Source organism: Eutrigla gurnardus, assembly GCF_963514095.1.
Source record: "Eutrigla gurnardus genome assembly, chromosome: 6".
In the NCBI taxonomy this organism is placed as follows: Eukaryota; Metazoa; Chordata; class Actinopteri; order Perciformes; family Triglidae; genus Eutrigla; species Eutrigla gurnardus.
The window spans coordinates 20,384,726-20,407,304 of record NC_139920.1 but is presented as its reverse complement, the minus strand read 5'-3'; the positions used below and the strand labels follow the sequence as shown (position 1 = coordinate 20,407,304).

At 43.8% G+C, this 22,579-nt stretch overlaps 1 protein-coding gene across 4 annotated transcripts in view; it reads left to right on the top strand.

Annotated features, from left to right (window-relative positions):
• Positions 1–22,579, top strand: part of LOC311014182 (cyclin-dependent kinase-like 5) — a 37,610-nt gene that overhangs the window by 8,122 nt on the left and 6,909 nt on the right. For all 4 annotated transcript variants that reach the window (XM_084010613.1, XM_084010614.1, XM_084010612.1 and 1 more), the window contains exons 4-12: positions 13,713–13,758; positions 13,840–13,976; positions 14,079–14,199; positions 15,378–15,437; positions 16,949–17,039; positions 17,145–17,334; positions 18,813–18,893; positions 19,932–20,098; positions 21,086–22,118. In XM_084010613.1, the coding sequence (XP_083866739.1) occupies positions 13,713–13,758; positions 13,840–13,976; positions 14,079–14,199; positions 15,378–15,437; positions 16,949–17,039; positions 17,145–17,334; positions 18,813–18,893; positions 19,932–20,098; positions 21,086–22,118 (1,926 nt within the window). The remainder of the gene's footprint in view (positions 1–13,712; positions 13,759–13,839; positions 13,977–14,078; positions 14,200–15,377; positions 15,438–16,948; positions 17,040–17,144; positions 17,335–18,812; positions 18,894–19,931; positions 20,099–21,085; positions 22,119–22,579) is intronic.

Below are 22,579 nucleotides of genomic sequence, written 5' to 3'. Positions count from 1 at the left end.
ACGTAGTCCTCTATAGTCCTCCTCTCCTCTAGTCCTCTATAGTCCTCCTCTCCTCTAGTCCTCTACACAGTCCCCTATAGTCCTCCTCTCCTCTAGTCCTCTACATAGTCCCCTATAGTCCTCCTCTCCTAGTCCTCTACATAGTCCCCTATAGTCCTCCTCTCCTCTAGTCCTCTACGTAGTCCCCTATAGTCCTCCTCCCCTCTAGCCCTCTACAGTCCTCTGTGAATACTTCATACTTCTTGCTCTTTTGTACATATTACGTTACATCATATACGTTCATACCTTTTCAGTTTTTAGTAAATAACAATTTCATTGCTCAGTGTGAACTATGTTCCTACTGTGTGTGTGTGTGTGTTTGACAACTAAAAATCTTATATTCTTCTCCGCTTTGAACGGCAACACAATCGTCTACTCAAATGTTCCCCCGACGCTGCCGCTTCATTTGTGCTCGTCCTTGTAAATGGGGCTCTGATAGTTCGTCCTGAATCAGTTCATTCTTCAGTAGAAGAACGAGGAAAACAAAAAGAGAATAAAACAGTGGAGTGGTGCTGCTGTAACAGCCTTGTCTTTGAGTCCATGTAAGGAAGAGGCTGATCCAGGAACTGACAGCTATCCAGCATGAATAAGAGACGAGCTGCCTCCCACTGACGAAGACTCTGTGAGCTTCATCGTCATCCTTCCTCTCGTCCTGCCTTCACTGGAACCTTTATTTCACCGTTCCTCATCGTCTTCATCAGCCAGGTTTACATTTCCATCCAGTTCTTCTCCAGCGAGAGAATTGAAAGAAGACAACAGGCTGACATCGAGCGAGGGAGAAGGAGAGGAGCCTCGCTGAAAGCCGGAATCACAGCCTATAATTACTGGCCTTTATTATTCACACTGATTGATCGCAGGCCAGGCAGCTGCAAATGCCAACGTCTCCATTTTATATACACACAGGAGCTGTTAGTTTCTGTTAAAAATACATCCCTGTGATATTGATCACACTCGTTCAGAAGTTTTTTTATCAGAACAGGTAGCATTAAAGCCAGACAGCTGGTCTGATCTCCATCCATCCATCCATCCATCCATCCATTGTCTACCGCTTATCCTGTATTCAGGGTTGCGGGGGGGCTGGAGCCAATCCCAGCTGTCAGGTCTGATCTCTGGAAATTAAAATAATAAATAATAATAATAATAATAAATAATAATTAATATTAGCTGATACTAGAAACCCAACAACTGGAAATAAGGAAGGAGGCAGGGCAACCAACCTCCGTCCTCCGTCTGGCTTCATGAAATCATCCACAGGTGCTTGATGGATTTCACCAAGCTGGATTCACTGGATCTAGCAAGACACACATCTGCTGGTTCCCTACAGCTGGAGGAACCCAGAATAAACAATTTAGCTGTGATTTGATATCAATGACCAGAAGAAAAAGATGCTGAAATAACTCCATAATGATGAAAAGTGTGAACTCATGCTTTGTTAGGTCTATCTTCAAGACCACAAGATAGCTACTTTTAAAACGCTGGTTTTCTGAATGGAGTCTGGTTGATGGGTGCTAGGCTATGCTAACATTGTAGCTGCTCCATCAACACTCCAAATAAGGTCATCTAGACATAAATACAGCAGAGACCTTGTTGTTTGGAGCACAGACAGTCTCTGGTTTCTCCACATAGTCCGGTCTGGTCTCTGGACTAATGTGAGCTACTATTGTAGACCTTTGGGACCACAGACAGTCTCTGGTTTCTCCACATAGTCCGGTCTGGTCTCTGGACTAATGTGAGCCATTGGGAACTTGGTTTCTCGCCGTGTGAAAGCAGGACGATGAATCCTCCACATCGACGTGGCTCAGCGCCATCTGGGAGAAATCGCATTGTTGGTGTGAATGAATACGCATGCTGCATAATCATGTGACATGGGGCGACAGTCAAACGCGGCGAGCAGAATTACACACGGGCTCGGCGAGAAGGTTGAAGGGGGGGTGACCGCGTTTGTGTTTAACAACTCTGCTGCAGCTGCTCGCAATGACATGGCGTACTTACTTTGCCGGTCTCACGCCCCCCAAATCCAGTTTTAATGCGGCACATGTACTTAACGGGAGTAATTGGATGTGAGGAGGAGGGGACGGATATAGAACGGATGGAAATACAAGTAATCATGTGTGTTTGAGGATGCGTCGGCCCACCCACGAGCTTTCACGCCTTCTCAGCACAGACCCAGAGTCAGCTGGGCTTCAGCTCTTTCAGGGTTCAGGTCTCGTGAAGCCGATCAGACCCTCTAGGAAATCACAACAATAAACCCAGATCCAACCGGTCCCTGTGACTTGTGTTGTCTGCTGTCAGCGTGGACACGGCCTGATAGTTTCCTACTTCCTGTTGGCTTCGTTGTTCATCGTTTGCAGTAAATATCACAATCTGAAATGTGTGTTTTCTGTTTAAATGGCGTCAGCTCGTTGCTTCGTCTGTGTTCTGCTTTTAACAATAAGACAATAACAATAAAAAAATGGAAATCATTTTTAAAACTGTCACTTAGAAAAGCAACAATACACCTGATAATAGCCTCACATTAAAGCAAGACTGAAATCAGGATAGATGAGGTAATTTAAAAGAAGGGGCTATAATATCACACATGGAGCTACTTTTAAAGGCACAGAAATATAATATAATATTCAGAACTGTTTCATTCTGTGTATAACCCACCTGAAACTAAGAATCATTGTGTATTTATATTATTAATATTATTATTATCATTAATTATAACAATACAATCAATAATATTATTATAATATAATTGTTTTTATTATAATTTATAACTGACAATATATTATATGATAATGATAATAAAACATACATTTTAAAATGGTATTGTTATAAGTATTATTTTGGGAATAACAATATATTATATTAAATATATTAGAATACATATTTCAATATTTATTTATTAAATATTTATTTATGTATTATGAATAAATACATATTTAATGAAAAGCAACTAATTCAATGTAATAATAATAATAATATATTTGATTTGTAGTGCACTTATCATTCAGTTAATCTCAGAGTGCTAACATTAAAACAAAAATAATTTAAAAAATGAAATAAACAATGAAAGCATAGGCATAAAACCCATGTAATGAAGAAGCTGTTGTTTGTTGTTGTTCAACAAAGTAAAGGACAGTTGTTTGTGTTTTTCCAGCTGACTAGTATTATTGGTCTCGTTGCCTCAGACCTGTAATAAAGATTCGGCCTCAAACTGCAACGTGCCACCGAGTCGAAGCTCACTGGGACACGGAGAAGCTTCAGTCTTGTAGTTGTGGCTCATCTTTAATTAATTCCTCGTCCATGTAAAAGGATCAGAATAAGAACATGTTGGGTTTTTCCTGCTGGCTCCTTAATGGGAATTCAGTGTTTTTATTGTTGCGTAATGAGAGAAATTAGGATGAAGCAGCAGAGACTGACACGGAGCCACGAGGATGCTTCGGGTCTTTTTTTGTCTCGTCTGTTGATGCTTCATAAAACCCTGAGAATTATGCTAATTAGTTGTAAGCTAATTACTGTGAGAGGCTTTTTATTACGCCGATCTTCATCACACTAGTGGAGTCACAGTGTGGATGTTGGCAAAGGCGACACGTTCCGACCGCAAACATTGATTTTATGTCACGCTAGGGGGCGTCGCGGTAACAATGCTAATGGACATTCATGGTCCCCAGAAGATTAACCCTCCAGACCTCCATATGCATTGCCATGACATTTATCTACACATTCTTAGTGCTGGATATCATATTGAATTGCATTGAATTTGATCCCTATGTGTGAAATAGATTATTATGTAAATACCGTAAATCCTCTAATATAGGCCCGGGCCTTTATTTACTCAAGCGCATCGCGGCCTAGGCCTTTATTGGGAGGAGGCCAGAATTAGAGACAGGCCTCTATTTCTATTTGAGCAAAACGGACTACCAGTAGAATGAATAAAAACAAGATTTTGTGTCTATTTGAACCTATAAAATACTAGGTTCATTTATTGAAAAAGTCTCCTCTTTGGCTCTACAGTTGCCATATTACGATAAACAACGTTTACCGCTTGCCAGTATTGCACGCTTGGTGGGCTGCCACTAGGAGGATGATTGACAGGCGCTCTCCTTCATACAATCACGCGCACACTTCATGGCTGCACCTGATTGGATGATCGCTTTCACAGCTGTCTTGTCTCCCGGAGTTCAAACCGACCAACATGGCGGCTCGTTTTGGAAACTTTCTCTTATTTTACGAAATTAGTTCACTGAAATGTGTTTCTGAAAAGATTTTATGTGAGAAACAAGCTATGCAGTTGCTGAATCTGTCTTTATTTTAGATCGACAACGGTCAGTTTAAAAGATTTTCAAGAGCTTGCGGCGCCCCGTCTCTCGAAACTCGCCGCGACGCGAATGCATTGCCAGCTTCTTACATACCGTAAATCCTCTAATATAGCTTCAGCCAAAATCTCTGCGACGGGAAGGCATTGCACGGCTGACAATGAATGAAGCATGGAAATAACGCTGCCTGTGGACTCCCCCGGCCTCAATTAGATTACCTCCACAGACAGCCAAAGTTAGAGACCCAGCCGGTAATAGAATACAGGCCTTTATTAGCTCTGTCATTGAGAATGATTCTACCGCCCCACCAAACTCTGTTCTCAAATGTAACACTTTACCATTTCTTTAATTATTCACCAGTTGATTTTTCCATATATTTATCATCCATCTCTTTTCTAAATCCACATGAATTCTTCACATCGGCGTCGGTCAGATCCTCCACACAGAACATATTTAAAAAGAAAATACATCACTTATAAAGATTGTTGATGATCGTTAGCCGACAAGCACTAAATCTAGTGTATAAAAGGCTGTTTTTTTAAATGGAGTCTGGTGCACACATGAAACACACCGGGGCTACATGACATCACTTCCTGTAAACTGCACAAAACTAGCAAATGTACTAAAGCTCAAAGTGTTTTGATTCTGGGTTGGACCAACTTGGTTGTTGGTGCTTTCCAGTAAATATCAAACAGACTGTTAATTGGACTGTTTTTACAGCAAGGCTCATTTGCATAGAAAGAAGCCAATATTACCTAATTTAAATCGATGCAAACAGCTCAGGAGCACCGGGACGCCGTTTACTGGGTGGCACCGTTGGGTCGCTTTGAGAATCAGACGGTTTATTTCTGTTTTATTTTTGCAGATTTAGCCACTATGGACATGCAGTACTTTTGTTAATTCAGCCCTCACTTGTTGAATGGTATGGTAGAAATGTGAGACAAAATATGAGCCATGTGATGAAGTGGTAGAAAATTATGCAAAACCTAAATTTTTCCATTTCAATGGAATCGTATGGAACACTGTTGCTAATAGTGCTTGAGTGTGTTTTGCTGTAAACTTCAGGGAATGGTGCTGGTGTTTGGTTTGTTGATTCGTCGTGTTGACGAAACTGAACATCAGCAGCGAGAGAAACCAGCTCCAGTTCACTGACCTGAGGTCTGTTTGCTGATAAGTTACAGGGCCGGTTGACCTACATGAGACTCTCAATGAGTTTCGTATGTTGAACTTACAGACAGTTGGAAGGAAACTTTGAAGGAGCAGATGTGAGTTTATCTTGTGTTTCATGAGTTTTGTGTCACAGAGATGAAATTAGCTGCACCGATGTTCTCAGACTTTCACATGTCAGGGTGCAGGTGTTATCTCCGGTGGTCTGAGATTCCCTGGGATTTTACCGTTCTCGGTGGCTCTTCCCTGTTTTTTCAGGAAAGGGATATGACTTCACGCCTTCGCTGTCTGAGATGCCGTAAAAAAATAAATACAAATATATTGATTCCGGGGAGAAATATTTCTTACAATCATCCCGTTAAAAGTCACAATTAATATGAGAATTTCCCCCCATCCCTAGTATACACGCAGTCCAAAATGATCCATTAAGGATTTTCGGGGGGATTTTAACAAGAACGTAACCAGGGTGACCACTCCCTGATGTTTCCGGAATCCAAACGGCCCAAAAAAAGATCAGCATTTTCGTTTGAGTTGTCCTGATAGTACTCCAAACATGAATCAAACAGATGTCTGAGTGCTACATGTGTCGAATATTTCTTTCTGAATCAGAACAAGGACTAACTACAGGTCTGAGTGCTGTTAAAAACCTGGATATTTATATATCAGCATCACACCGAGGACCAGTGGAAGTTTTCTTTCTTATCTCTGGTTCCCCCTCGTTGACGCTGTTAGACTTCCTCCCACCCAACTCCTGTTTTTACAAACGAAACACTTTAAGCTGAAACTTCCCTCCGAAGTGAGTCAAACGCAAACACACTGTGTTCTCTCAGCAGCTAATCTAAATCCTGGATAAGGCTCGCACACATGGCCAACCGGCTCTGTGGCGCTCGGCATCATGGGTAGTGTGAGTGAGAGGGTAAACACAGTGGCGGCGGTGGCGAGTGTATTTATCTAAGCGTGGAACGCCTCGCAGGAATGCAGCGTACACACTGTGAACTGGTTTCTCCAGAGAGGTCTGGAATGATCCACTCTGGAAGATTTAAAGGAGTTAATTATGTGGAATCTGCTAAATGATTGGATATCAGTCAGACGATCACACTGATTGATTTGTCTCTAGGGTGGCGTGAAAGGAGTCGGTGTTTTGAGATGGAAGATGTCTTGGCGGAAGGACATCTTAGAGCTAAAGGCAGGATTTGAGGTTTAACTTCAGGTTTAATTCTGTGTTGCTGGTAGGTCGCCATGGTAACTGATGCTGCACACCTGCAGACCAATCGGAGCTCGATGAGCAGGCTGTTAGATCATAGTTGGTAAAAACATAATCGCACTAAAAGAGAGACAAGACATCTGGTGATAAATCACTGAAAGTGTGAACGTCCAAATTAATACTTTTATAATATCACCGCTCCGTCTAGACTGTAATTAGCTCTGTGTGTGTTTTATATTAAATGAATGCGTGATTATATTTAAGTCTTACTCTATCGGCTGTAACTCTGGCTGCACTTCATAAAGAATGACTCGGTGACTAATTACAGATCTGTGGAGCTCTAGATGGAGCAGCGATATTATAAATCTATTAATTCAAACAGTCGGTGATTTATTATCAGCTGTCCTTCCTGCATCCATCACTTTAAACTCTTTCTTTTAGTCTGATTATCTGTTGAACTTCCTCATATCTGTCTCATATTAGTTTATAAAATACTCCGCCCCTTTCACATGCTCACAGCCCTGGTCATCTTTGTCATAGAAGCGTTTAGCAGGATATATAAATAACATCCATGAATGCAGGAGAGAAAATGTGGATTCAGCAGGTGTAAATGTGTAAATGAATGTTTCACCGTCAGAAAGCTGTTTTATTATTTGCAGTTAGTCGTCTCTCACAGTGATCACACCAGGTGACGCTTCATGTATCACGCCTGCTGCATTCTCATATATTTAGATTATAGAAAACGGCAACAGGAGGGAAGCTTGTTCACTACGGCAGACGGAACTAAATACAAACATTTTAAAATTCAACATCAATCAGTAGACCAGCTATGTGCTTTTAAAAAATGACTCCAGCTCATTTCTCTGCTAAATGTAAAATAGTTCATCATGTATAATCCGTCTCTTTTTTAAAACCACATGCACTCTTCACATCAGCATCAGTTAGGTCCTCCACACAGCTCTGATTTTAAAATACAATGTCACTTTTAAAGCTGATTGATGACCGTTTGATGATAAGCAATCTAGTGTTAAAAGGCTATTTTTTAAATGGAGTCTGGTGCTGTGCTCACTCCACACGAAATGCACCTGGGCGACATGACATCACTTCCTGTAAACTTATTGGGTCAGTTCAGTCTCATTAATAATGAATGCACAGAGAAGGATTCACAAATGTATTTTGTGATTTATTTATAAATGACTCTCTTCTCACAAATACATTTCAATAAATCACAAAATACATATTTGAATCCTTCTCTGTGCATTCATTATTAATGAGACTGAACTGACCCATATAAACTTCACGTTGAACATGAGGATCAGTTTTAACTGAATCCTCTCTGTCAGCACTGTTGTTAGCACTTTTAGCTGATAGCTGCCGGCTCAGACATCTCCTTGTTCAGAGCGAGTGGAGCCAATCACATGTTGCATTAGAAGTAGGAGTTTCAGGCATCTGTACTTTTACCCATGTATTTATTAAGTATTTAAAGTAAAAAAGTAAGACAACTTTGTACTTACTAACTTTTTGAACACAAGTGTGTGTACTTCTACTTCTACCAGTCTTTTTGAACACAAGTATGTGAACTTCTACTTGAGTAGAGGGCGTCTGTACTTTTGACACTTCTGGTTACGATGACTAACGTGAGTTGACTGTTTTTTTATATATGAGCAGGTGTTTTTTTTTAATGTTTTTTACACGTGAAAGTGGAGTATTTTTGTCTTTTAAAGTTAAACACAAGCAAATAATAATTCACACGTTGCGTTCCATACTCGATCCCGTCATCGGACGTTAACGAGACGTTTGTGCGAGTCGAGCGTAACGAACACAGCAAGTGATCGGCGTCACATGATCACATGACTCATCATCGCTATCAGTGAGTCACAACGTATGTGGCGCATGCCGTGAGGAGTCCACGTGCCTGCAGCTGACGGGGGAGGCTCCCTGGCAGAACCGGGTCCTGTTTTCCTGGACCTGGTTCAGGTTCACAGAGACCCCCCTGAGGGTAGAAAGGCCGGTGCCAGCACCATCAGTGAACACATTACAGGGATGTGAGCTTCTACAGCAGCGCGTTAAAACGCCTTCCTGCTAAATGTGGATTTACTATAAAAAGACTGTTTCACCGTTATTTGACAGTTCAAAAGCAGAGAGGAGATATTTTGGTGATTTGTAACCTCAGAGACCTGGATTGTTGGAGAGAGGACTGGAGGCAAAATACTTAGTTTACGTCTCCACCGCTAAAGAAAAGAGCTGCTGTAAATATGAGTATTTATGTTAATATTACAGGTTATTATTTACTGTATTTTATCTTCCATCTTATCTCTCTTATGCATTCTATTATTCATATCTTTATCATTTTTATGTATTTATCTATATTTATTTATGTTATATTATCTTTATATTTATTTTATTTAACTTTCTTAATCTTTATTTATCTGTCTTTATCTTCACATATTAACTTTAAAGTTTTTAAATTTCTTTATATATCTTTACATATTTATATTATCTTTAAAATGTATTCATATATATATTGATATATCCTTTATATTTTCTATATATATTTATTTATATTATATCATTCTTATATTTACTTCATTTAAAATAATCTTTTGGATATTGTCTTTTTGTTTTATTTATTCCTCTATGTATTAATATTATCTTTATAGTTTTTATGTCTTTATCTATCTTTACATATTTATAGTATATTTATATTTTTAGAATGTATTTATATATATTGATATTACGTTTATATTATGTATTATATGTGATAATTGCTTTCTACTCTGATAAAACTGGTCATATATTTGCCAAAATGCAGGAAAACACACCACGTTGTGGAAAGTGAAAAGCCAAAACAACAGGGTCGAACCAGTGATGGGTGTTATTGAGCCTTTTCTGACGTCACTTTGGCTAATAAGAAGTAATCTATTACCAGCTGGGAATGATCCCCTGCTGTGTGTGCATCGTTTCTGGCTGTGACTCATAGATCAAAGTGATCAATCAGCGTTTATGGACCCGATCGACATGTGAGTGGGCCTCCTCTCTCGTTCGTCCTGATCCGACGTCTTCCTCTTTCATCTTTTTATTTTTATTTTATTGCTCTGGCGTCACACTCTGGGTTGCGTAAGCGAGGGCTGCGTTCCCACAGATGATGGAATTGATGCAGGCGGCTCTGATGTTGTTGCCGCTCAATAAGCCGAGTGGCTGTCGTCGCTAACGTCTCCGTTTGTTTAGCGGAGGACAAGAACGTCTGTCCGCCCCCCTTTCTGAAGGGAACAGTTATTTTTTGCTCCCGGAGAACAGAAACTGGGACACGAGAGGAGAGAAGGACTTTCACATCCAGCATTAAGTGGGTCACCTTGGTCTATGTGGTCCTATCAGGAGACTTCCTGTCTCAGTGTAGAGTCATCCTGCTCCCCTGCTGCACGGAGGCTATTTCAGCACATGTCCAGAGCACCTGATTGTCAACTTCTTCTTACAGTTAACTACAATGATAATAATAACGAAACAAAGTACATTCCGACAACATCAACAGTGCTGACGGAGCTAATGGGGCTTACCTGTGGTTGAAGCAGGGGCTTGGCACTGATCTGTCACCATGACGACCAGGTGGATGCCATCATTTGGGACTGGGTCAATTGGTTGTAACCACCGCACAGGTGAAATGAAATAAGCGGTCCTCTAAATTGAGTCCCAGCACCCCTAAAAAATATATAAAAATGTTGTCATGTTGTTGTTTTTTAACACAAGTCTGTATGTATGACAAGCTTAAACATGGTCAAAAAACCCATAGACAGTACTTATGGTTTACTTTAAACCTAATATTTTAACAATGGAATTACAAGAGCCCCCCCCCCCCCATCATGGTATGGTATGATCTCTCTCTCTCTCTCTCTCTCGCCCACCCGTTCACCCCCATTATACCTCATTATCTTTTAATTTTAATACAATTTAATTTGTAGTACTTTGTAAAACCAAGTGGTGGCTTTTTTGCTCAGTATTAAAGTAAGATTTCCAGTCACAGTGATTTCCCCTACCCCTAAAGTCTGATGGTCTTTATTCACAAATGTGGGCACAGGTGACTCCGCAGTGGTCGGTGGGAGGGGGGCCCTCAGCAGAATTGGAGGAGATTTGGGCCCCCCTCCCACAAAAAGGCTTGGGCCGGCCCTGTCGCTGCGAGTGCAGTGCAGAGCGGCAGTTATGTGGTTGAAGGTTTTGATCAGCTGATCCTCGCTCTTGAATATAGTCTGCAGTCAGATCATAATTTTAAATTGTTATTTAAACAAACTGGATGTGATGTGATCTCCTGGATTTACTTAATGACCTTTTGTGATCTATTTTAGAACAGAATAAATGATTGTATTGTACGAAGTCGAGATAAAAACATCACGTAAAAAGCACTTTCGTTTGTCACACGTGGAAGTCAAATCAGAAGTAAAGCGCTCACAGCGGCAAACCTTCACAATGTCTGCAGGGTCGCCACATTTCTTAATGAGAAGTCCACGCCGTGCATGTGGGGTTTCGTCTCCAGCGACTAGTTCACGTTGAGCATCACCTGCTGCATCAGCAGATCTCTCTCTTATTAACGGGCCAGCTGCGTTTCTGTGTCAGGAAAGTTTTTTTAGTTGCAGCAGATCTCAGTTTGCATGTTGAGATCCAGCAGCTGGTAATTAAAACGTTTCACATGGCGGGAACACAGACGTGACATCGGATCCCAGCATTATGCACCGAATCACATGACGCTCTGCAGAACGACGTCTTTGACACGACACTGATGCCTTTAATGCTCGGCTCCGTGTCGCAGTCAGACATTTGGCAGCATGCGACTCAGACTGCGAAAAAAAAACATGACGAAGTTATAAAAGCACTGTGAGTTGGGAGAAATATTTAATCCAAAATGAATCCAAGGACTAGTTTGCAGTATTTAATAATTAGTTAGGTTTTTTTATGTTGTTGTTTATGTTTTATGCATCTTTCTCTGTGTATGGATTTTAAGATTAAACGTACCTACCTCTGCACCCTGGTGTAGGCTATTAGATGTTAGATACTGCACCTTAGGGTGCTGGACCGGCGGCCTGGTTGGACCCCGAGTGTTTAATTTGAGCCGCGTCATGGGAGCAGGACGCCGTTCGTAGTAAATAATCACTTACAGCAGCGTTGGTTTTCTCTCCCACACAAACCGCCTCGCAGTCCGGCGCCACATGGGGATTTCTAAAGAGCTTAAAATAAAATGTTACACAAAGAGCTGCTGTACACCACTGATCCTCCAACATGAACACATATTATAATAATAATAATTGTAATAATGATAATGATGATAATAAACTGTTAATAAACAGACGAGTGTTACTGGTTTGTTATCTCGTCTTGAGCCTTTTTCGGAAGATGGCAAGTGACTCTGCTGTCCTGACATTGGTTGAGAGTTCGTTCCACCACTGAGGCGCCAGAACAGAGAAAGAGACAGAAACAGAGACGAGTCGGGTCTTTGCTGAGCGACAATTTGTTTGATTTCAGCGATGGTGGTACCAGGCGGCCAGCTGAAGTAGAGGAGCGAAGTGCTCGCTTCGGGGCGTGTGGTTTGACCAGTGTTTGAAGGTAGATGGGTGCCGTTCCATTGATGGCCCTGAAGGCCAGTACCATCGTCTTGAATTGGATGGGTGCTGCAACAGGGAGCCAGTGGAGGTCACAGAGGAGGGGGGTCACATGGGAGAATTTGGGTAGATTGAAGACAAGGCGTGCTGCAGCGTTCTGGATACGCTGCAATGGTTTAGTCGCAGAGGCCGGGAGTCCGGCCAGGAGAGAGTTGCAGTAGTCAAGGCGGGAGATGACCAGTGCTTGGACCAGGAGTTGCGTTGAGTCCTTTGTGAGGAAAGTCCGAATCCTGCGGATATTGTAGAGGGCAAATCTGCAGGATCGGGCCACAGCAGTGATGTTGGGGGTGCAGGATAGTTGGTCATCAAGGACCCAGGTTCCACGCAGTTGACGACGGCAATACTGTGATGCCCTCGACAGTGACCGACAGGTCCATGCGAGGGCAGTCTTTCCCTGGGATGAAGTGGAGTTCGGTTTTATTCAGGTTAAGCTTGAGGTGATGTGCAGTTGTCCAGACAGAGATGTCAGCCAGACATTCCGAGATGCGTGTTGCAATGTGAGTGTCAGAGGTTGGGGGAAAAGAGAGGAACAGCTGGGTGTCATCTGCGTAACAATGGTAGGAGAATCCATGTGGTTACAGAGCCTAGTGATCCGGTGTATAGTGAAAACAGAAGCGGTCCTAGAACTGAGCCTTGAGGGACACCCGTTTCCAGAGAACAGGGTTTGGACATAGAGCCATTCCATGTGACCTGAAAGGTGCCATTTGTCAGGTATGATGTGAACCAGGTTAGAGCAGAGTCAGTGATGCGGAGAGGAGGATTTGGTGTGACTGTGTCAAATGCACTTCGCCCAATGACAGCTGGGATTGGCTCCAACCCCCCCGTGACCCTAAAATACAGGATAAGCGGTAGAAAATGGATGGATGGATGGATGTGTCAAATGCAGCAGATAGGTCGAGGAGAATGAGAACGGAGGAGTGAGTGCAAAGTTATCAGCAGTGAGGGAGGAAGGAGGGGGAGGGGTGAGGAGGGAGGAAAACATGGAGAAGAGTTTCCTGGGGTTGGAGGCGGAGAATTGATCCTTGACAGGTAGAAGGCAGATTTAGCTGCTGAAACAGTTGAGGTGAAGTCCTGTGTATATCTAAAGGTGCACATATACATCAAAAGGTATAAGATGGTGTTATAAGATAAATAATAATAATAGTGAAAATAAAATATACAAATAAAATGGAATAAATAAAAAAAATAAAACATTGGAGAGGAGTGGATGAGAATCATGTTTTTACTGAACATTAGAACAAGTGAAATAGAGCAGGGGTGTGTAGGGAAAAAGTCTAAGTCTCTCAGTTTTAAAGTTGGGTTGTTGTATGGAAGACCAGTTCTGCCAATGTGAATCATGTTTTTCCGTTGCAGGACACCAATGAAATTGTGGCCATTAAGAAATTTAAGGACAGCGAAGGTAAGTGGACGACGAAGCCCTCGTTCTTCCTCCTCATCATCCTCGTCTCTCGGTGACAATCCCAATCTCCCTCTGTCCCAGAAAATGAGGAGGTCAAAGAGACGACGCTGCGGGAGCTGAAGATGCTGCGGACGCTGAAGCAGGAGAACATCGTGGAGCTGAAGGAGGCGTTCCGCCGCAGAGGGAAGCTCTACCTGGTCTTCGAGTACGTGGAGAAGGTAAGCCGCCTCCTCCTCCTCCTCCTCCTCCGCATGCCGGCGCTCCATGCTGCTGCTTCTTAATGTTTGGGTCGTGCTGATTGTGGTGTGTGTCTCTTTAAGAACATGCTGGAGCTGCTGGAGGAGCTGCCCAATGGTGTTCCTACCGACAAAGCTCGCAGCTACATCTACCAGCTGATCAGAGCCATCCATTGGTGCCACAAGCACGACATCGTCCATCGGGGTAACACCTCCTTTCACGGTCTTTTTCACTGTCAGACGTTTGTAGTGAAGCTGGTACTTCTGTAAAAATCTGTCTCAAAACATGATGTTGGTTGTTTATAGGACAATAACATCTCATTTAATGTGATGAACAAGTGCAATAATAAGTAGACTGAATACTGAGGATTGTATTGTATATGTAGTTTACCCCAACTGGAAGGTGCTGGAAAAGCATGAAAATGCACCTTGAAATGCTTGAAAAGTACTTTAATTGTACATACATACATACAGAAATATCAACGAAAGACAAGAATAAAAAAAATAGGGTGAAGAAATTTCAGTTTTAATGAAAAATCTCCCTCAGACTTCAAAATAAAAATGGAAAATGAATGTTCTCTATTTTTAATTTTTCTATTTTAATACATATTTTCTTTATTGGTCCTTATGCTCTTCTGTTTGATCTATTTTAACTAGTCTGTATTATAACTTAGTTTCAGGATGGATGAGAACGAGCATATAGTTTGTGTGGTACAACTCTATAGAAAGAGAATTAAAAAAGCACATTGTAGTAATAAATGTTGTATAAATGAGGCTCTGAATATATTAATATATGATCAAACCCCTCAGTATAGTGTAAAAAAAAAATGAACTAATAGATATCAGCATTAAACTGCCCCAGTTGATTTCTGACATTAAGACGATTATTTTTTGTATTACAAGTTTTCTGAAATGTTCTGTTTAAATATGAAAATGTGTGTATTTTGGATGTTTCTGTGATGAAGCAGAACAAACCTCCGTGTTTCACCTGTAGTCTCTCGCTTCGCTGCGTCCTCTGATGTTTCCAACCGCTCCGTTGTTCACGGGACATGAGCTTTTAGGCCAATCAGTGGCGGCGGAGCAGGAAAACCAGATGGCCCATGTGAGCTTTTGGCGGCCCTGCCTGCTACGGAGGAGCCATCCAAAATGGCCCCCAGCCCCCCCCCAGATTTGCATATCTGACCCAGGATCTGATCTATAAATCATCGCCTTTCTGTACAATCTGTCAGGTTTCACCCGTAGAATTTCCTGCATTTAGTTTTTTTTTTTTCCCTGTGAGAGTTTTATGTCGTGGACGAGACGGGTGAACATGTGGTGATGATGTAACAGAGTTGTCAGCTGATGTTTTGCTTTCTCCCCGTCTGCGTTCTTTTCCCCTCCCAGACATAAAGCCAGAAAACCTTCTCATCAGCGCTGCCGACATCCTGAAGCTGTGTGACTTCGGTGAGCGCCTCCATCACACAGCTGTGATGTTGTCAGCGTGGACTATATCTGGCTGCAGCCGGCGTTCCGGCTCCGCGTGCAGCCTCGTCTCCCGGTCCTCAGGTCCCTCCCTCCTCACCGTTTAACGCAGCGTGTTGGGGAAACAAAGAGGGCCAACCGTGCGTTGATTCAATCTGGTGGCGCCACAACAAAACCGGGGGGGGGGGGACATGGTGTCGCCAATAACATGTAGGCAATCTGGTGTGAGAGACTGAAGACCTGCTGTTTGCTCCGTGTCAGCCAAACGCCGTGACGGTTTACGTCTCACTGCACCTTTATTTTCATCATCAGCTCGACGGTTCTCTTTCTCTTCACTGAAGGAGTAGTTGTGATGTCATATGAGGTTCTCCTCTGTAGGACTATAATGTATTACTACAATAGTCAGTGTATAACTACAGTAAGTGGAGAAACCAGACAGGAGAACCAGCATGGGACGCTACATTTACAATATTTTCACCTTTTTATCTTACCACATCTTGTCCACCAGACTCTGTTAAAAAAAAACACTGATTTTACCTCTCAGAACTCACGAGATACTGCCTTCACTGGTTAGTTTGAGGTATTGTGTTTTTAAGTGTTACTTCGGATTCAAAAAAGTAACACAATAACACAAACTCCAGTTGAAATATTTCAACATGAATTCCACGTATTTCCCCTTATTCCTGTCTCTGGATCAGCTTTGTATAAGAACTCACGTAGCGTTGGCTAGAAACGCTGCTCTTAAGATATTAACTCAATAAAAATAAATCAAATTAAAGAAATGATAAAGTTAAAACGGTAAAGTAACACAACAACACAAACATACTAACTGATCATTTCAGCTGTAGACCAGCAACTCCTCTGTGTTCCGAGAACTAAAATCACTGTTTTTGTCAAAGGAGTCTGGTGGTAGTTAAAAAAAAATAAAATAAGCATATTTCCCCAAAAGTTGAACCATTTTGTAGGTTTATAGCCGTGCTTCTGAATTAGGAGAATTTATTCAGATTTTTTTAACCCACATAATTAACAAGTTAAATCTTAATTTAAAAAGTAATAATATCTAGACTTCATCATGAAACTTGTGGCTGTAGGTCATTGTATGCGTTTGATTTAGCAAACTGAATTAGCAAACTTCTCACGTCCTTCTGAAACTCTATACGACGGTCTGAGTGTCTGTGTTTTGGCTCTGGATTTTAAACAAAATATTAAATTGAAATAAAAACACATCCTTGCCAGAATCCACTCCATATCTGCATTAACACAAAAGCCCAAAAATGTCTGCGGTGATAAACCTGCAGCGTTAAGGCTTGTGTTAGCAGAGAACTCCTCATCTATATGAGTGCAGTGTTCCTCCTTGCTCGCCTCCTTTTATGGCTCTGAATCATAACGAGCGTCCGGAGAGCTGACATCTTCTTTTTTTTAGGTGTCTCTGCATGTGAAGCACATCATAAAGCGTCTCATTATAATCTACAGCTTCCTCCTGTCTCTGCCAGGCTTCGCCCGTAATCTCTCCGAGGGGACGGACGCCAACTACACCGAGTACGTGGCCACGAGGTGGTACCGCTCCCCGGAGCTGCTGCTGGGGTACGTGGGCCGCCGCGGTTAAGCCCCGCCTCCGCTGGCGTTATTATTAAGCCCCGGGGCTCCCATCATCACCAACCCTCACCCTCTTTGCATCTTGACTTGCAGGGCTCCTTATGGGAAGGCGGTGGACATGTGGTCGGTGGGATGCATCCTGGGAGAGCTGAGCGACGGGCAGCCGCTGTTCCCGGGCGAGAGCGAGATCGACCAGCTCTTTACGATTCAGAAGGTGCTGGGGCCGCTGCCGCCGGAGCAGATGAAGCTCTTCTACAACAACCCTCGCTTCCACGGGCTGCGGGTAAACGCCAGGCGGCTCCACGCCGCCGACCCTTCCCCTTCCTTCCTTCAATCCTTCCATCCATCGCTTACTCTCCTCCTGCCTTTCTTCCTCCTGTAGTTATTTCCTGTCTCTGCTCCTCGTTTGCTTTGCCGTGACTGATTGGATCACGGTGACTCATGGTGCATCATGTATCCGTGTGCTCTGTGAAGGGGGGCTGTGATAAGTCTTCTGTGGCAGACTGATGGTACACCAGACCTGGGTTCCCCCCCCACGCCTCAGGATATATATTAGTTTGCAAACTGCCGCTCTGTGAATACTTGACAGTGAATTCTCACTAAAGAGGTCCCCGATCGATAATACTGCATTTCCTTTACATTTGGGACACAAATAAATGGATTAATATGTCATATATTTACTGATGTGGAGCCTTAAAGTTGTAGACACCTAGAACAATCAACATCAGCAAGTGGGTGCTATATTTAGAGTATTCTCACCTCTCACTGTCAGACAGACCTTTCTGACGGGGAACTAAGCCGTTATCTGTGCTCTCTTGAAAGCCACCAGAATCCATTCACAAAAACACTGATTTTACCTCTCAGAACACAGTTGCTGCCTTAACCGGTTGGTTAGTTTGAGTTCTTGTGTGTTTTAAAGTGTTACTTTGGATTCAGTAAAGTAGCACCAGTCTCAGTTCAACACCTGGATGCACCTGCAGGATTCTGTGATGTCACAACTAGTTTGCAGCCAATCAGAGCAGAGACGTCTTAAATGTGTGAAAAGAATAAGATGCATAGTTTCTGGAGGGAGAAGAAGTGGATGTGATTCTACTAATTCTTATATATATTTGTTGATATCTTTTTCTCTTTAACAGTAAATGTGATTCTTTGTTAATGCTGAGTTTAACAGCAGAGAGAGGAGGCTATTCAGCCCTTCCCACGTTCCTATGGTGATTTAAACTGGGTCAGGTTGTGTCTCCACTCCCAACATCTTTGAACATATTCTAAATATCCCCGTCCACAAGTCTGCTAACTGGGACAGAGGGCACAACTGTGTAATAAGGTCGCTGCTGTTGAGCCTCATTCATCCCACTGTGCTGAGATTCTGTGCTTGAGTCTATTTAAGGTATTACATTTAGTTCCTTACCCCTCCTCCCAATAAATAAAAAGTTGCATCATCAGATATCATCTGTTCACCTGATCCTGCAGTCGGATGATCTCAAAGACAGCAAGAGAACAGAGAATGAAGGAACCATACAAACGTTTTTTAATAGAAATGTTATGAGATCAGACCAGAGGAAACAATCAGAGCAGCAGGTGTTTCAGTTTAACAAGCGACCGTGTTACCTTGTGACTTTTTAGACTCACTCAACAGCACACCTAGAGAGTCTAGTTGTTCAGGTTGCATCCGTCATCCTTGGTGGTTAAAATTCTGCCTCAGCTTAAGTTGCACAAACGTATGGCATCATAATTTACAAATTTGTGTGTTTCTTGTTGTAGTTTCCTGCTGTGAACCACCCCCAGACGTTGGAGCGGAGATACCTGGGGATCATCGGGGGAGCTCTGCTGGACCTGCTGAAGGTCTGGATCCACACAGATGCTTTTGTTTTTTGTTGTCTGTTATTGCTGCTGTAAGTGCTGCTGTTATTGTTGCTGTTAGTGCTGCTGTTGCTGATGTTGCTGCTGTTATTGTTGCTGTTAGTGCTGCTGTTAGTACTGCTGTTGCTGATGTTGCTGCTGTTATTGCTGCTGTTAGTACTGCTGTTGCTGCTGTTAGTACTGCTGTTGCTGATGTTGCTGCTGTTAGTACTGCTGTTGCTGATGTTGCTGCTGTTAGTACTGCTGTTGCTGATGTTGCTGCTGATAGTGCTGCTGTTGCTGCTGATAGTGCTGCTGTTGCTGCTGTTAGTACTGCTGTTACTGCTGTTAGTGCTGCTGATAGTGCTGCTGTTGCTGCTGTTAGTACTGCTGTTGCTGATGTTGCTGCTGTTATTGCTGCTGTTAGTACTACTGTTGCTGCTGTTAGTACTGCTGTTGCTGCTGATAGTGCTGCTGTTGCTGCTGTTAGTACTGCTGTTGCTGCTGATAGTGCTGCTGTTGCTGCTGTTAGTACTGCTGTTACTGCTGTTAGTACTGCTGATAGTGCTGCTGTTGCTGCTGTTAATACTGCTGTTGCTGATGTTGCACTGTAAACAGGAGCGCCGTGTCAAGGATGTGGGCGGTGCTTGTGCACTTGCGCTTTTCCCAGCAGATAAATGAGTCACCGCCAACATAAAGCCATCTCACATGCTGTCTCTCTCCACACAAATCTTCAGTTCAGAATCTGATTTTTATTTCCGCCCCTATAGAATTTGAAGTTGTATATTGCGGGCATAATGGAGACGTGAAGAATCCCATTTCACGCCACCGCTTGGCTCGTTTGGTGACGTTCTGTAGTTAAATGCAGCAGCAGCAGCTCGACTGTCATGATAATGGCGATGACTCATAGCAGCACAAGTGCTTCAGCTTGTTTGTTGAGGTCTGGATGATCGTGGGGGAGGGGGGTGGGGGGCTGCAGGATGCTTGGTGAGGTCTGCAGGACTCACGGGCTCCCCCCTCTCTCTCTGTTTGTGCCTTTAGAACCTGCTGCTGCTGAACCCGACGGAGCGCTTCCTCACTGAGCAGAGCCTGAACCACCACGCCTTCCAGACCCTGAGGCTGGTGGAGCGGCCCGGCCCGCCCACGCCTACACCTGTACGCTCCTCCAAGAGGAAACCTCACCATGGAGACAACACCACCCCCAGCAGGTCAGCAGCGAGTGCCGAGGCTGCTTCGGTCCCGTCGGCGTCGCCCCGTTGTTCAGATGAGGGAGTTGATGTGGTTTTCTGTTGTGCTGAGGACCTTTTATCTGTAGGAGTCACAAGAAGGTTTCTGCAGAAGATTTTGAGGTTTCAGACACTTACCTGTTTTTCACTCAGCCTGCTCTCCTAGACCTTAAGCAACAAAACCGCGTTGTGAATTACATTTAGAGGGAAACGTATCTTGTTCTGGCTTTGCTGTTAACGTGTCACTAATTACCCTGAAGGGGTTAAAAAACACACACAGGACTTGACTACCCTGCCTTCGCCCAATGACAGCTGGGATCGGCTCCAGCCCCCCCGTGACCCTAAATACAGGATAAGCGGTAGAAAATGGATGGATGGATGTCACCAAGACTTCCATTCTGTCATTTCCTATTAAACACTTTTGACAATTTGAGATTTCAAGGAAGGAAGCGGTTTGGATGGAAACTGCTTAGAAATGTCCTCATTGGTCGTAAAGAATGTGGTTAAACAAAGTAAAACCGACTGCATGAAGTTGCATTTCCTGTGACTACTTCATAATAAAAGTCTACTTTCCGCCAGTTAAATGCTTTTAATGTGAAGCAGTAGGATATATTTGGTTTGTAAGAGCAATACCTTTATACAGCGTTTCTTCTCGCAATGTCCGACACCAAGTTCATAATCTGCAAATTTATAAATATTGCAATATAGTATGATGTCAGTGGGCCGTAGGCTCAATCACCATTGCATTACCTCATTAGATAGTGATTATACAGATTTATTTAAATGAAAATCTTTGAGATTGTCACTTATATATAATTTACATATATTAGAATAGTAGTGCCCTAAATATTGATCCCTTATCGCCTGTGATTACTCCTGGATCTAAAAACTCAATATGATTATGTTGACAATTGATTGTGTAAAATGTGAAGTTTCATGTGCAGTATGATTCTCTTTGCTCTTGCTCAGGAGTCATGGGGGTAAGAGCTCAGGAAGCCACCGCTCCAGCAGCAGAGAGTGCTCCAGTCTGCCCCGGCACGAAGACATCCACCCCAACAACGACGGCTTTCTCAACGGCAACATGCCCGCAGCGATCAACCTCAGTCCCACCCTGCACCCCAAGAACTACCAGTCGCAGATCTTCAATCACTCCACCTCCTGCAACATGGACCTGGCCAGCAGCAACCTGCCCCACCTTCTCAGCCCAGGCGAAGCCAAGAGCAAGGGCGACCTGGGGTCCAAGGGGTCCGACGGCCCTGGGGCCAAGTACCTCAAGTCCAACTTCCGCTCACAGCAGCACCGCCATTCTTTCGTGGAGGGGAAGACCAGCACGCTCCAGTCGGGGGAGAAGCACAGTCGCCACAGCTACATGGAGTCCCACGGCTCCACGCCGGCCTCCTCCAAGTTCGCCTACCTGAACTTGTCCAAGAGCTACGGCACGCTTAGCGACGCCAAGTCGGTGGGGAACTTAAACGATGTGCACCTGTATGCCGATGAGCCCACGTCTCGCTACTTTCCCTCCAGCTGCCTGGACCTCACGGCCCCGAGCAGCCCGGCAGCCCGCCGGGTGGACCGGCTGGGACCCGGCACGGCAGCCAGAGGGAGCATGCGCTCCGAAAGAGAGAGCAACACCCTGGACTCGTCCTACCGCCGCTCCTCCGTCCGCCACAAGGCCTCGGAGGATGCCAAGTCGGCGGATGCCCTGGACCCGGGGGAAGGTGGGGTGGAGAGGGCCCACGCTCACTCCCTGTCCGCCCCACACGACCCCCTGCCTTACGGCCAGGGCTACACCAGCCCCTTCTCCTCCCAGCAGCGGCCGCACCGCCACTCCATGTACGTCCGCCGGGACCACCAGAGGACTCACGGGGCGGAGGAGGGGCTGGTGGTGGGGCAGGGCATGCCCACCCGAGCCAGCAGCCTCCAGCTCCTGTCGCCGCAGCTGCAGCACCGCACACTTCCTCGCCACTCGGGGGGCTCGTCCAGAGAGGAGGACATGAGCCGGGTCAGTCAGCAGCCCACATCAGACCTCTGCAGCCTGAAGGAAAGCCCACATGGTCTCATATCAAATGGTTGATACCACTGCCTCTGTCTCTATGACGACGCAGACAGGATTTATTGTGTTAGCATGAATAGTGTTCAGGTTTTCAGAGGTCATCTTCATAGACGAGGAATAGGGCCAGAGGTTAATTTCTTTTGTGAGATTGAATCAGAATTAAATTCAGGAACTTTAATCTCAGAATTCTGAAAAAAATCAGGTCAACAGACGTTAAAGGACTGCGATAAAGTGAGGCGAAGTCCCGCCCCTTTCTGGTTTTTCCCATGTGACCTTATTTTGGAAAAAATATAAGAGACAATCATTTTTCATCACCATTTGAATTGTTCCCCACAATTCTGATGTTTGTCAGTTTAACAGTTAATGTTTCAGGTCCAGAAAATCTCTGTGTGTCATCATTACTATTACTA